Source organism: Dendropsophus ebraccatus, chromosome 3, assembly GCF_027789765.1.
Source record: "Dendropsophus ebraccatus isolate aDenEbr1 chromosome 3, aDenEbr1.pat, whole genome shotgun sequence".
Classification (NCBI taxonomy): Eukaryota; Metazoa; Chordata; class Amphibia; order Anura; family Hylidae; genus Dendropsophus; species Dendropsophus ebraccatus.
The window spans coordinates 43,546,569-43,563,056 of NC_091456.1; the positions used below are offsets into that span (position 1 = coordinate 43,546,569).

A 16,488-nucleotide genomic window follows, 5' to 3' on the forward strand; every position below is an offset into this window, starting at 1 on the left:
TGGTCTAAAAAGGCAGATTTATGGGGCTGTCGTAGCCCTATAGGGAGTATGCGGAGAGAGAGAAAGATTAGATTTTAACAACAATGAAGTTTCACTTAGAAATCAAATATTCTAGGAAAATGCTCACTATCCAACTAGCCATTACAGCCATCACATAGGTCACCCACCCACCAGTTAGTAGTAGTGTATATATCCAGGAACCAGCACGAGTGAGAATAGAAGAAACCTCCCAAACAACTGCATATGAAAGTCACATCTTTATTGGCCAGCTCATATTTAATCACAGACAGGGGCTCCAAGCAGTGTACTTCTGGAGACAACATAGTGTGAGGTTACGAAAAGGAAAAATTGGTCATGGATAATCTCAGTGTCCAGCAATGGAGGAAATGTCTTCATTCCAACAAGACAACAGTTGTAGAAACTAAAACATAAAAGCACAATGAAATCACATGTCAGCAGGTTACAGATATTTAAATAAAACAAATATTGCTAGGTTATCAATCTGCAAAAAAATAGACTAAAAAAAAAACTTCTTGTTATCTTGTTCTTGCTGGTCAAACATTAATCTGGTAACAATTATACTCCCAATGTCTCCCTAACATTGTACACACTTGGCTGAACTTAGAATGCATGATCATTTACATGGGGAGCAGAGAATAATCCTACATACTTGGTCTTACTTTCCTTATGTAGCTCCTACACACAAACACACACATTAGACAGAGGTTCAGGTGAGCTTCATCTAATATATAAGGATGACCAGTGACTAGTCTCTTCTGTAACATATTAGAAATTTTTTATTTTTTATAAGGCCAATAAGGATCTGCAGGTTACTGTGTACTGCAGAAATGAAAGTGAACTGAGCGGAGCTGTCAGGAAGGTTTATTACAAAAAAAAAATAGTGTAATGGCGCCCTCTACTGGCTAAATCAGGTGCTGCAGCAGGAAATTCCATCACTCTAAGGGCCATATTACACAGGACGATTATTGTTTGAAAAATCGTTAGATCATTCGGATTTAAACGATAATCATTTTGTGTAATAGCAGACAACGATTAAACAACCAACGAGAGTCGTTTGATAGAATTCAGACCTATTTTTATCATTTGATCGTTTGCAAATTGTTTGCACATCGTTCGGTGTAATAAGAAGTCATAGCTGAAACATACACAATAGCGATGACAAAATAACCACAAGAACGACCATAAGTAACGATCATTGTTCCGTGCAATTGGGCAAACGATTTTGGGTTGTTTGCCATGGCGGTAGTTTGAGATCGTTTATAGTCCAAAAAAAATCGTTCGGTGTAATAGTACCCTAAGGCTCTCACACAATGGATTTTTCAGACAGAACAATTACTTTTACTCAAGTTTTTCCCCCCAGGACAGATATTGTTACAAAGTAACAAATGAAGAGAAAATGAAACTTACATTCAATAAATAAAAACAAATAAGAACTGAATAGTAAGTTTCAATATCCAGTTCTAGAAAGTACAGAAAAAGCCAAGTGCACTTTCATATATTCTTTTTTAAGCTTAAAACCAAATGTTTAGAGAAAATATTTGAATATTTGTTGGTGTCCAACAAGCCAGTCTGTCACGTGTTTCATGCTGCCCGAACCACTAACAACATGAGGCACTGACAAGCGCTATCTGTACAATGATGTAAGATGCACCCTGAAATACTGTGGCACTAAAGAGGAATCCTACTTTTTAAACCTGATAGTAAAGGGGCCCTGAGTCATATGGGTATAGGTAGAGTATTATCCATCAGTGCAGGCAGCATAAGGAAAATCTGCCAAAGACCACCCCAAAGTGGATACATCTTTGTAGTAAGGGAGCCGGGCCCTGTTTCATGCTGCCCATCGTTTGGGCTGCCTGTGACGGCCGACAGGTTCCATTTAGAGGGATCCTGTAGAAACAGTTAACCTACAGAAACGGGAAGTCCAACTTTTTATGCTGATTCTGAGATCAAGTGAGTGCTGCAGCCAGAATACTACACACAGGGTTTAAGACAATCATACTCTGTATTCTCGTGTCAACATTTGTAGTGACACATGACATATATCCTTTAGCAATGAAAAGGTTAATAGTGACAATCTGACTGCCTTGACAGATAACATATACTATACCAATAAACACAGTGATGCAGGGACAGGTAATTTTCTTGGACTCATCACCTTAAAATGCGTACTTCAGCACTAACTTTTTTTTTTTTTTTAATATATATTGCTGGGCTTCAAGGGGAAAAAAAAAAAGAAAAAAAAAAAAAAGAGATGGCAAACTACAGCTACAGACAGGACTGGAGGGAGCTGCATAGGTACTGTGAGGGAAATAGGTTAAAGGTAGGGCTGGGCGGTATACCGTGAAAATACCGATACCGTCCATGGCGTCGGTTAACCGACCTCAACTCTGCCAGGACGGTATCTGCGGTATTTCACAGTTTTGTGCGCTGTATGTGCAGATGCAGGGATGTCGGCGTGTCAGAGCCAGGCAGGATGTGGCTACAGCTGATCGAATTAGAGGAGTCTTATCCGAGGCCCGAGACAGGAGGGGGATCACTGAGCACTGACACTACAGCCCAGGGATCTGGCTTATCTCCCTCCCGGGCCCCAAGATGCGGACACTGAGCCGGTGGAGCCCGCGGCCGAGTGCAGCCTCGGAGTGTCTAGTGTCCTGCACTCCCCGGGCAGTGAACGAGGCACAGAGCAGACGTCTGCAGGCTGAGGACCGGACTGCTGCTCGGGTGACAGCGCTGCCCCATCCCCCTCCTGTCACTGCCGGACCCGTCCTATCAAACAGGGAAATTGCTTGGGGCCCCCCTTCTATCCCCCATCCGTGTGACTGAGGAGCAGCAGCCTTCAGGAGGTAAACTTACTACTGTGCTGCCGTCCACACAGCCCTCCCCCGTCACTCCTAGCCGGCACCGGTCTTTAGGAGGCACACTCTGCCGGGTTGTAGATCCTCCCATTGTGTCCAGGGAAAGGGACAGTGTCTGTGTAGCAGCATGTTAGTGCACGGAGGAGCCGCTTTCTTGTTTAGTTTCCCTGACGTGCTCTGTCTCTTATCACTGACACCTGACACCAGAGGCGAAAGGAGAGAGCGGTTTCTTCATCTACACTCAGGCTCTGGCTTTCCCTGGAATAGCCGAGTTGTCTCAGTTCATGGACACATGTAACACTGGATGTCCCTGGAATAGCCAAGTTGTCTCAGTTCATGGACACATGTAACACTGGATGTCCCTGGAATAGCCAAGTTGTCTCAGTTCATGGACACATGTAACACTGGATGTCCCTGGAATAGCCGAGTTGTCTCAGTTCATGGACACATGTAACACTGGATGTCCCTGGAATAGCCGAGTTGTCTCAGTTCATCTAGCTCTAGCTATCCCTTCAGTTCCTAGTCACCACATGTAACTGGCTGGAAGGAAGGGAGACAAGTCTCTGTATATACACACACATGAGGAAGGGGGGCAGTCTCCCTTCCTCCTGTGTGTATATATAGAGACTTGTCCCTTCCTGTGTGTATGTAGCTGTATAACTCTGCTAAGACCCCTAATAATGACAAATAATAGTCACAATAGACTAAATACACAGCCTTGAGTTGCTGCTGAGTAAGTTACTGGTTTTTTTTAAATACTTTTTAGGGTACAAACACCCACACCGTATACGCAGCGTATTTACTGCTACGATATGCAGCAGATTTGATGCTGTGTTCAGTTATTTAGATCTAATCTGCTGCGTATTTGCGGTGTATCGCAGCAGTAAATACGCAGCATATATGCCGTGTGTGTTTGTATCCTTAGAAAGAAAATATCCCCAATTTGGCACATACAAGTGGGTGTGGCTTGCAAAAAGAGGGTGTGGCTTACAAAGTGGCGTGTCATAGTTATCGTTCAATTATCGTTATCGCAGCTACATGTGCGATAAACCGCGATATTGATTTAAGCCAATATCGCCCAGCCCTAGTTAAAGGGGTTATCCAGTGCTACAAAAACATGGTTACTTCTTCCAGAGACAGCCCCACTCTTGTCTCCAGCTTGGGCGGGGTTTTTCTGCTCAGTTCCATTGAAGTGAATGGAACTTAATTGCAAACCGCACCTGACCTGGAGACAAGAGTTATGTTGTCTCTGAAAAAAAGTGGCCATGTTTTTGTAGCACTGGATAACCCCTCTTAAAGGGAACCTGTCACCCCCCGTGCCGGGGTGACAGGCTCCCGACCCCCCGTTAGAGACCCCTATACTTACCTCATCCCACCGGGTCCCGCTTCTGGATTCGGTCGGGTCCCGGAGATCTCAGCCGCTGCAGCCCGGCGTGCGCGCTGACAGATGAGTCCAACGCTCATAGAGAATGACGGAGCGCTGGACTCTCCTGTCATTCTCTATGGGTGTTGGACTCATCTCTCAGCGCGCGCGCCGGGCTGCAGCGGCTGAGATCTCCGGGACCCGACCGAATCCAGAAGCGGGACCCGGTGGGATGAGGTAAGTATAGGGGTCTCTAACGGGGGGTCGGGAGCCTGTCACCCCGGTACGGGGGGTGACAGGTTCCCTTTAAGGGTACAAACTCACTTGAGGTATTTGCTGCGTGAATCAGTCTTAAAAATAGGCAGGCAAAACGCAGGTTGGCTTTATACAATTGTTCTGCGTTAAAATACGCAATTGCGTATTTTTGAAGCGTGAAGCTTGTTGTTAGCAAAACATCAGTTGTTAACAACCTGTGCGAAAAACGCATGTAGCTTCACGCTTCAAAAATATGCAATTGCGTATTTTAACGCAGAACAATTGTATAAAGCCAACCTGCGTTTTGCCTGCTTATTTTTAAGACTGATTCACGCAGCAAATACGTCAAGTGGGTTTGTACCCTTAAGGTAAGTATGACTTTACCCTCAAACCGATATAGTTAAAGGGGTTCTCCAGCGCTACAAAAACATGGCGACTTTCCCCCCCTCTCGTCTACAGTTCAGGTGTGGTTTGCAATTAAGCTCCATTTACTTCAATGGAACGGAGTTCCAAACCCCACCCAATCTGGAGACAAGAGAGGGGAAAAAGTGGCCATGTTTTTTAGCGCTGGGTAACCCCCTTAATAAGTCATCATAACTGTTTCCCGCAGCGAACACGGAACATGAAAATGCAGCCTACCGCTTTCTTGTATGTAATATGCAGTTTTTGGCTATGTTCCCACACAATTCGCTCAGTATTCTGCAACTAAAACCAGGAGTGGATTGAAGACACAGAAAGGCTCTGTTCACACACTGTAGAAATTGAGTGGATGGCTGCCATTTAATGGCTAATAATTACCGTTATTTTAAAACAACCAACATTATTTGCCGTTAAATGACGGACATCAACTCAATTTCTACAGTGTGTGGACATAGCCTTTCTGTGTCTTCTGGTTTTAGTTGCAAAATACTGAGCAAAAATACTGTGTGGGAACATAGCCTTAAAGTGTTCTGTAATAACTGTTAGTACATGCACTGCTTTGTATTTATATGTGTTGTGTCATTACTGGTGTTTTACTGCAGGAGGTACTTCAGTAGTATTTAGATCACCTGTCTGCTTAGATTTATGGTCATGAGTAATGGTGCGTTTACACGGAACAATTATCGTATCGCAATAACGATCGCACTTGAGTGATAACCGACTCATGTACACAGCAAACGATCAGGCAACGAGTGAGAAATCGCTCATGTGATCTTTCAACATGTTCTCAAATCGTCGTTGGTCGTTCACTAAAAATTCGCAGAACGCTTTGTGTAAACAGTCTTTCAAAGATTCACCCTATGTGTGAGATGGGCTTAAGCGATCTTAAAAACAATCGCAATAACTATTTTTCTAACGATTTATTTGTCTAAATGGTGGTCGTCATAAAAACCAAATCATAGCTTCAAAATCATTAAACGATCGATTGGGCGAATTATTACTTTGTGTTAACGGACCATTAGTGGGATGGCTCCAGTAACAGTGTTACCATGACGCAGTGCCGAGAATGTTATGCAGTACAACTCCAAGTATGGTTCTTTTAACATAACTATGTTTCGACAAGAATAAAAAACTAAGATGGATCCAAAAGACTGAGAATAGTGGTCCGTAAAAACCAATGGCATATAAATGCAAAAAAAAAAATTTCCTGCACACTTTTGTTTGAAGAATGAAGTTATCCGAGCATGACAGAGCTCATTTATTTTTGTGGTTTAAGGAGATTCCATTCTTGTTATTTATACCAAGGGTGACCTGTAATTGTTACAACAACATATAGGAGCTCTACAGGCTCAATATACAAACCTCAGAAATCGCAGCAGAAAAGAAAATTCATCCAACAAAGTTAATGACAACCAAATGCAGTATAGTGTTGGCAAAGAGAAAGTCTGCAAAGGCTCTTTCCGGAGATATGCCTAGGAAGTCTCCTTTATTCTGGGGGTTTATCTGGATCCTTAAGCACACTGCAGGGCAAGAAACAATACATCAATGAATTGGAAAAAAAATGTACATTGTAGCTATCAATGATCTATCTATACAGTAAACCGACACAGCAAATAGACGCGTACAGCAAATCACCTCTAATTATATGTATGCATGGACACATCAGCTCTCACCTATACAAAATAGGGAAATTTAAAGGGAAACTAACTTTCTGTGCACCGATCCAGTCCGCCCCTCCTATTGAATATGCATCCGGTGATCTGCAGTAATGAATGTCGGTGTGACGTCGCTGCAGAGCATCACCTCTACATTCATAAGAGGAGGTGGATCAGTGCACTTAGGGCTGTAGCCCCCCCCCCCCTCCAGTGTGCAAAACTGCCTAAATTACATAGTGAATAAAGTAAAGATTTTCCAAAAACAGCACTAAGGGTGAATGTAAAAAAACGACCTTTATCCTCAGCGTACTGTAACTGGAGGTTAAGGTCCTTTCACACTAATAGATTTCTCAGCCGTGGATAGCCACAGACAAGTGCAGATGAGCATTTGCAGTGCTTTTACACGGCACAAGAAAGTGATCGGGCTGCACAAATGATCCCTGTATTGTTCGTGCCGCCCTAGAAACTGGCAGAACAGATATGTATATACGGGGATGGGTGAACCAGATGCCGGATCACAAGCAGTTCTGATGGGAAATATAGATAATATAAATATAGAATGTAAACCTGCTTGGGATAAGCATATATCTATCCTAAGATAATAAGGGAAATACTAAAAGGGCAGAGACTAGATGGACCCAGTGGTCTTTTTCTGCTGACAATCTTCTATGTTTCTATATACAATGCTTGTGATCTGGAAACTGACAGAACAGAAATAAGCATATCCTTGCTGTCAGTTTGCCAATATCGCTATCGGCCACACATAACCCTGATTACACAGAAAGATGTGCGGCCGATAACAACTGATATTGTAGCAGGCTCAAAAGGCACGATCAGCTAAACGCTGTCACGTTTACACAGGCCGATCATCTGCCGCAGGAACGTTTCTAGAAATGCTCCTGGTCAATAACTGGTGTAAAATCCCTACGGTGTCTTCTTAAAGAGGTACTCCGGGCTTGGGATATTTGTACAGCCGGGGAGGGAGTGGATATAGAAGCCGCTGGTCACTTCCCTCCCCAGTTCCATATCGCGCCGCCCCCCTGGTCTGAGCTGCGGTTTAAGACGTGACGTGTCAAGGCAGTTCAGACCAGAAAACGGCAGCGGATGGGAGAACCGGGCAGCGCATTCCGGGACCTGGTGCTGGAACCAAGGAGGTAAGTGACCCGGCAGCCTCTATATCCACCCCGTCCCCGGCTGTACAATCCCCAGCCCGGAGTACCCCTTTAACCTGCTTTTATTTCCTTTAAACAGAACCTCCAGCTGTGAGGACAGGCTTTTGGAGAATAGGGCTCACGCACACAACTTGTAAATGCTAAATTAAGTTGGCAAGTTGGCATATATATATATAGATGAGTCCAGGTGCCAAAAATTAATCATAACCCATACTCACCTGCCTGATCTCCCTCTGCCAGGCCCCCTCTGCCCATTTCCTATAATATCTCTGTCATAGAGAACTGTCTGAACACCAGAGACAGGGGAGGATCAGACAGGTGAGTATGGGTTAATTTCTTTTGCAGCACTAATATGACCCCAGAATCCCTTTAAATCCTCCTGCAGTGGAGAGGCCCCGTGCTGTTGATGCTTATGACAGACTCCTGCACCATAGGAAACATCCCCAGCCCCGCACCCAGCCCGTCTTACCGCCCAGGATGAAGGAGCCCACACAGGAGGTGAAGCCGGACAGGAAGGAGTTAAAGGGGAAGGTGCCGACCAGCAGACAGTACAGAAACTGCATGGCTCCGGTCAGCAGGATGTACAGCAGGTAGGCGTCCAGCAGCTTGAGCCGCTGTGGGGTGGAGCTGACATATTCCTCTAGGAAGCGGGACACAACCGAGAGAACCGACACCGACATGTCTGCAGGATGAGAGCCGGCCAATGGATGCGGAAGCTGCCGGAAACTCCGCTCCAAAGAGACGTGGCGCTGCTAGAGTGACGGTGACGTCATCAGCGCGCGCCGGAAGTGGCTGCACGGCTGTCAAGTGATGGGGAAGCTGGCGTGTGACAGCTCCGGGGGGGACTACAAGTGCCGCCATATCTGTAGAGAGGAGGGCTACTGATTCTCTGTTATCAGCTTATACATTACTATCAATATTATAAATCATGGGTGCAGGTTGTAATGAAGAAGTGAGGGGTGGGGAGGATTGCTGCAGCAGCCTGTCTGTACAATGGCCGATAACACGGACAGACACAGTGTCCATAAGGGCCTATACACAACACTGGGCTTTCAGTTAGAAATTTCTATCACAAACTGCATCATAAACCCAAGCAGCACACCTTTGGCGTAAAAGGCAGACGCATCTACAGAATAAACTGCGCCAAACTTGAATTTGTCTCATCCTTAGGCTGTCAACAGCTTTAGGGTCCGTTCACGATATGGAATCGGCGCTGAGATTCTGCTCAGAACCCCCACCCGTGGACTCCGTGACGAATCCCGCCTGCTATCTCTTTCAATAGTAGGTCTTGCGCGCTCCTCCGCTTAAAGAATTGACATGTCAATTCTTTGGAGAGACGCGTGAGGCCTCCCATTGAGGCGGGATTCGGCACGGAGTCCACGGGTGGGGGTTCCGAGCAGAATCTCATCCCAATTGCATAGTGTGAAGGGGTCCTTACAGTAAATGTCGCCCGCCAGCCCTCAGTGTGGCGAAACCCCTCCCCTCATATAGTGAGACAATATCACTCCAGAGAACGTTGGCACTGCTTCAGTGGCAATGTATTTCAAACCTTGACACATGGTGGTCTTAGGTTTTAATGCGGCTGCTTCACTAGAGAAACCTATTTTATAAAGTTTTTAGACTGATGTCACTTATTGGGCTTCTTTTGAACTCGGCAGTGATGAAACACAGTATAGGTGACTTCCATACGCCACTTGCTTCAATACTCAGCAGCTGCACTTTGGGAGTTTGTTTGGTGTACTGATTCATTATTAGTCCTAGTGTTATGAAGCTCACCAGAAATGTGCATGGTAGAGTCTGCAGATGTAACTTGGCACAGGATAGACCAAGGTTCAGAGTCTAGGGGGGAGATTTATGAAACAGTGTAAAGATACACCTGGTGTAAACTGCCCACAGTGACCAATCACAGCTCAGCTTTCAGCTCTGGTAAAATATAAGAGGAGCTGTGATTGGTTGCTGTGCGCAGTTTACACCAGGTGTATATTTACACCCTTTCATAAATCTCCCCCTAAGCGTATATTTACACAGAAACAGACTATAAACAGAGAGCAGGTCATAAAGAAAAGCCTGAGATTTCTCCTCTTTTCAAATCCATTCCTGGCTTTGGCAATTTGGAAACTGACAGCTATAAAAGAAATCAAAAACTAGTTACATGGCTATGTAAACATTAGGACTATTCATTCCTTTATTGCAGTTGTCTGAGGTTGCAATTACCCCAATCTAAGTTAATTCTGTCAAGTGTCATAGAGACATGGCCAGGACATTGTTGCATTATTTTTGATTATTGCAGACTTAGGGCCCTATTCCACCGGACGATTATCGTTCGCATAATCATTAATGATTTACGATCTCAAACGACTGCTATTGCGAAAGACCTGAAAACGTTCACTCATTTCTATGGAACGATAATCGTTACTTATGATCGTATTTGCGATTGTTTTTTTTTCGCTATTTCTTCGCTATTGCGTTCGTATCTATTGTGAACAACCGAACAACGTCTTATTCAATGCGAACGTTTTGCGAACGAGCAACGATAAAAATAGGTCCAGGTCTTATAAAGCGATCAATGATTTCTCGTTCGGTCGTTAATCATTAACTTCATTTCAACCGAACGATTATCGTTTAGATTCGAATGATTTAACAATAATCTGAACGATAATCGTCCGGTGGAATAGGGCCCTTAGACACACCTATAATAAAGGTATGGGCCATGGCTACATGGCTTTGTATGCAAAGTAACCAGTTTGGGACATCTTATCTTGCAGACTGTTTTTCTTTAACCCCTTAGCGACCCATGACGTATCTGATACGTCATGGTGCCGCTCGGGGTGTTCAGAGCGGGGTCCCGCCGGGACCCCGCTCTGAACGGCGCTGATCCCGGCTGACACGTGCAGCCGGGCAGTGCCTCTATTAGCCGGCGCGGGTCCCGTTGCCGCGCCGGCTAATTAAGCCTCTAAGTGCAGCTGTCAAACCTGACAGCTGCACTTAGAGGCTTAGGTAAACAGATCCCTGGTGTCTAGTGGGACGGATCTCCCCCCCGCGATGCGATCGCGGGGGGGAGATCCGTTCTTCTGCCCGTGCCGGGCCTCAGCGTCGGAATGACGCTGATCCCGGCTCGGCAATAGATTGCTATGGCCTGCAGCAGGCCATAGTAATCTATGACCGATCTAATCGATCTTTGCTGTGTATATACACAGTATTGATCTCTATGAGAGATCAGTGCTGTCTATATACAAGTCCCCCAGGGGGACTTCTAGTTACAGTAAAAAAAAAGTAAAAAAGTGTTTTTATTAATAAAAAATCCCCTCCCCTAATAAAAGTCCAAATCACCCCCCTTTTCCCATTTTATAAATATAAATAAATAAATAAACATATTTAGTATCGCCGCGCGCGTAATCGCCCAAACTATTAATTAATCACATTCCTGATCTCGCACGGTAAACGGCGTCAGCGCAAAAAAATTCCAAAGTGCAAAATTGCGCATTTTTGGTCGCATCAAATCCAGAAAAAATGTAATAAAAAACGATCAAAAAGTCGTATATGCGCAATCAAGGTACCGATAGAAAGAACACATCATGGCTCAAAAACTGACACCTCACACAGCCCCATAGACCAAAGGATAAAAGCGCTATAAGCCTGGGAATGGAGCGATTTTAAGGAACGTATATTTGTTAACAATGGTTTGAATTTTTTACAGGCCATCCGATACAATATAAGTTATACATGTTATATATCATAGTAATCGTAACGACTTGAGGAACATGCATAACAAGTCAGTTTTACCATAGGACGGACGGCGTAAATGCAAAACTCCCCGAAATCAAAACAAATTCGTTTTTTTTTTTTCAATTTGACAGCGCAAATGATTTTTTTCCGGTTTCGCAGCATATGTTATGGAAAAATAATGCCTGTCATTGCAAAGTACAATTGGTTTCGCAAAAAATAAGCGCTCATATACGTCTCTAGGTGAAAAAATGCAAGCGCTATGGACTTTTAAACTTAAAATGGAATAAGCAAAAGCGCAAAAACGAAAATAGGCTTTGACCTTAAGGGGTTAAACAAACATACCTGGCATAAACATATTTGCTGGCAGTGTTGGACTGGGGTACTAACTGCCCACGAGAGGAACTGACTCTGGGGGCCGCCAATGAAGAACCAGTGAGAAGCGACATGCTGACCCAGTCCCATCCTGTATTAATCTGTACCTGTGTCCACAAATACCTTGTGAATAACAATTTTTTAGTCAAACTATAACTCTTAGAATGCCCTACACATATGAAGCTCTCAGGGTATGCTGGGATTTGTAGTTTCTGAGATGATAACCCTTTAGTAAATGATGGTTATGTAGAGGATCCTTGTGGCTTCATTCTGTGGGTTACAACCATCAGCCCTGAAGGTCCATCAATAAATCCTATTACAGTGTCAGCAGTTATGAAAGGATTTGTCACTGTACTACAACTTCCAGCATGAATGTCCAGCTGCAGAATGTCAGTAAATGCCGGGTTTTTGTAGTGTTCACAGCTGTTGTAGTTGGAGGGTCTTAGCTGCATGGTACCGCGGCTGCTTTGTGGAAGATCAGAATACATAGTTCTGTGAAGGCTTAGTGTGTGAAAGTGACCCAAGAACAGCACTAAAGGATAACACACACATATACAGTGGTACCTTGGTTCTCAAACTTAATTGATTCAGAAAGGCAGTTTAAGAACCGAGCAGTGTCTTCCCATAGAAAATAATGTAAATGTGTTTAATTGGTTCCAGCACCCACCAATAATTACCTACAGTACCCATATATTACATTCACAAGTGCCCAGTTTACTCTCTACAGTACATTACAGAGCAGCACTATACGGTACAGGACATTATACACAAGAAACATTCAAAAAACCCAGCAATTATAGTACGGCAGTAACTAACTCCTCACTCATCCTTTAGGGTACAAACACACACACCGTATACGCAGCAGATACGCAGCAGATTTGATGGTGCAGATTTGATGCTGTGTTCAGTTATTTAGATCTAATCTGCTGCGTATCTGCTGCGTATCGCAGCAGTAAATAAGCTGCGTATACGGTGTGTGTGTTTGTACCCTTACTGTATAGTGTCCCCCACCCACCCCAGCACTGTAACAGATGGGAGATTGTGGTGCACTGACTGTACTACTACTGTACTGTATATGCACTCCAGCAGTCTTATACAGTATTGTACTGTATGAGAAGCCTCTCCAGTGCTAAACTTACCACGTACAACCCACCATCCACGCTCGCAAAAACGTTCAGATACCGAGTACTTCAAGACTGGGGGCGGAAAAGTGTTTGAAAACCGAGAAAGAGTTTGAGAACCAAAGCAAACTTTCCTTAAAAATACAGTTTAAGTTCCAAGCAGTTTGAGAACTGAGGTACCACTGTATATGATTACTATTGTGTCCCAACACGAGTGTTTCTAGTTTGGGCACCTGTCATAAAAGCTGTACCGTAAAGTTTTAATGAAGTTGTACTCTCAGGTTTTACCACAAGATGTCACTGTGTCTTATTTTGTATATTGCTCAGCTGTAGTCATTCAAGGGTTACTATTGTATTTTGTGGTTCTGTGCACCAATGAGAGATGCTCTTTTCTTCCTAGCTATCTCTCTTCTCTTCTATACACTCTCTTCTCCACCACTCACAGAGGCTATTATAAACACCCTGTAGGAAGTAGTCACATGGGGAGAGGAAGTGTAGGACCCACTTTAGTTAGTTCTTCTCTGATTCTCAGTGGAGCAAGACACACAGATCAGGCATCCCTACTGAACTTAGCCAGGAGCCTGTCCGGGACAGATCAGCTGTGTTAGTGGACAGATACGTATGGAGAACACAGAGACTTTCTTTCTAAAAGCTACACTTACAGTCAAGATGCAGTGCTAGACACTTAAAGGGGTTGTGCGGTATAAAATCTTTTTTCACTAAATAGCACACATTACAAAATTATACAACATTGTAATATGTGTTATTTATGTGAATGGCCCCCTTCCCCATGTTTCCAGAACCGACCGTTGACTCGGAAGTGTGATACTGTATACTCACGAAATCACTGTCGACCCCGGCCACCATCTTGGGACGATCGCGTCACTGACTGCTCCAGCCCTCCATCATGCCGGCCCCCCTTCAGTGCGTCATCAGCTGCTCAGCCGCGATTGGCTGAGCATAACAGAAGATGTCTGGGGCTTCTAAGTTTTCCAGGTGATACAGCCTAGGTCATAGGCTGTATCCCTGTTTTCCAGGTGGGACTCCAGTTGTCTCTACCTGCTGTAATCCCCCTGCTATCTCTGCCATTAGATAGTATTCTCCATGTTGTAGGCCTCCTCCTGTAGGTATTGCCCTCTGATACTTACGACTGGTGGCACACAATTACTCTGACTGTACCGTGTAGGAATGTAGTCTATACAAGTCTATGTGAGGTGTCCACAGGGCAATGCAAAAAATTAGGTCAGAAACAATGCAGGTCATATAACAGGACAGACAGCAGTAAGGGCCCTTTTACACGGAAAGATTATCTGACAGATTATCTGCCAAAGATTTGAAGCCAAAGCCAGGAATGGACTATAAACAGAGATCAGGTAATAAAGGAAAGCCTGAGATTTTCAAATCCATTCCTGGTTTTGGCTTCAAATCTTTGGCAGATAATCTGTCAGATAATCTTTCCGTGTAAAAAGGCCCTAAGGTATGAGTCAGCTAATAACTAGCACCAAGGTTAATGTGCAGGTGAGGGAAATATTGTTCCCAACCATCTGATCTCTGATCTGCCGATTCATTACTCCTAGATGCTTCCACTTCAAAATAAGATAATAAGGTAATACACAATGGATTTCCCTGTGTTGGCCATATACAGTGATCTCTCAACTTACAATCGCCTCAGGATACAATATTTTTAACATACAATGGTTCTTTCTGGACCATCGTAACTTGAGACCAGACTCAGCATACAATGGTAAAGACAGTCAGGATCTGCGGCACATGAGAATAACTAGACAATCAACCATTTTACTGGTAAAACCCCAGTATTACTGCCTGCACTGGTTGGCTGTCTAGTAGGGATTCTCTGAGTACAGTGTGATATTACATGTCCTGTGCTGCTCTTTACCTGGGCCAGTTTTCCATAGAAATTTGGTCTCAACATACAATGGTTGTCCTGGAACCAATTAATATCATGTTGAGGAATCACTGTATGGCTATGTTCACACAACGTAAACATCCGACCGTTCCGTGACCCCGGCTGGGTCACGGAACGGCCGGTCTCTGCCCGGATCATCGCGGCCGGTACATAAGTACCAGCCAGATGATCTGTCTGGCCGCAGAGCTCTGATGCGGGCGCATTAGCGCACGCCCGCATCAGAACCTCCCGCAGCACATGATAAGGCAAGCGCCCGGAGCCGCTCGCTTCATAGTGTGAACTGACAGGGTTTCCTACGGCCGCAATTCAATGAAGAGAACTGACATGTCACCGCCAAGATCCCATTGAAACTAAGGCATTGTTCCACCTCGCAAAAACTACGGCTGTTGTTGCCATCAGCAACAACGACCGTAGTTTTACGTAGTGTGAACATAGCCTATGTCAGGAGTGTTCCCAGATGTACACGCTATACAGTGGCGAACATAAAAGGGGTACACCGGCGAAAATCTTTTTTTCTTTCAAATCAACTGGTTTCAAAAAGATATATAGTTTTGTAATTTATTTCTATTTAAATATCTCAAGTCTTCCAGTACTTTTGAGCTGCTGTATGTCCTACAGAAAGTGGTGTATTGTTTCCAGTCTGACACAGTGCTCTCTGCTGCCACCTCAGTTTGTAACAGGAACTGTCCAAAGCAGGAGAGATTTTCTATTAGGATTTGCTACAGCTCTAGACAGTTCCTGACAGTTCCGCCAGTAGGACGGGGGTAGCTGACAGGAGAGCTGGGCTCCTTACCTTTGTGCTCCATCCCTGACTATTCTGTGAAATGTGGCAGTAGTGCTGGGTGATATGGCCTAAAAATAAAATATAAATTTTCTTAAATATTTGTATGGGCTAACTTAGTGCATGTAAGGCTTATCAACCTCCACTCTAGGAAAGGGGAGAGACTTTCCTGTAGTTGAATACAGGTAGCAAATGAGACAGGGGTGTAGTGTCTCCTGCTGTTAACCCTTTCTGTGCTGCAGAGTATAATTACTCTGCATCAATCACACACTGCAGCACAGAAATGGTTAACAGCAAGGGACACACACGTCTTATACTACCGACCTCACAGTGCAGTTAAAGGAGTTAATAGGATACAGGAAGGATCTGTGACACTTAGGATACAGGAAGGATCTGTGACACTTAGGATACAGGAAGGATCTGTGACACTTAGGATACAGGAAGGATCTGTGACACTTAGGATACAGGAAGGATCTGTGACACTTAGGATACATGGGGGATCTGTGACACTTAGGATACAGGAAGGATCTGTGACACTTAGGATACATGGGGGATCTGTGACACTTAGGATACAGGAAGGATCTGTGACACTTAGGATACAGGAAGGATCTGTGACACTTAGGATACATGGAGGATCTGTGACACTTAGGATACAGGAAGGATCTGTGACACTTAGGATACATGGGGGATCTGTGACACTTAGGATACATGGGGGATCTGTGACACTTAGGATACATGGAGGATCTGTGACACTTAGGATACATGGGGGATCTGTGACACGTAGGATACATGGGGGATCTGTGACACTTAGGATACAGGA

The 16,488-nt window shown here is 44.4% G+C and overlaps 1 protein-coding gene across 1 annotated transcript; it reads right to left on the reverse strand.

The window, feature by feature from the left end:
• Window positions 1–244: 244 nt before the first annotated feature.
• On the reverse strand, window positions 245–8,503 carry DAD1 (defender against cell death 1). The gene is made up of 3 exons (XM_069964194.1): window positions 8,211–8,503; window positions 6,277–6,434; window positions 245–421 (listed from the first exon to the last, which is right to left on the reverse strand). Exons 1-2 carry the CDS (start codon window positions 8,419–8,421, stop codon window positions 6,304–6,306), a joined length of 342 nt encoding a protein of 113 aa, XP_069820295.1. The 5' UTR covers window positions 8,422–8,503; the 3' UTR covers window positions 245–421; window positions 6,277–6,303.
• Window positions 8,504–16,488: the final 7,985 nt, after the last annotated feature.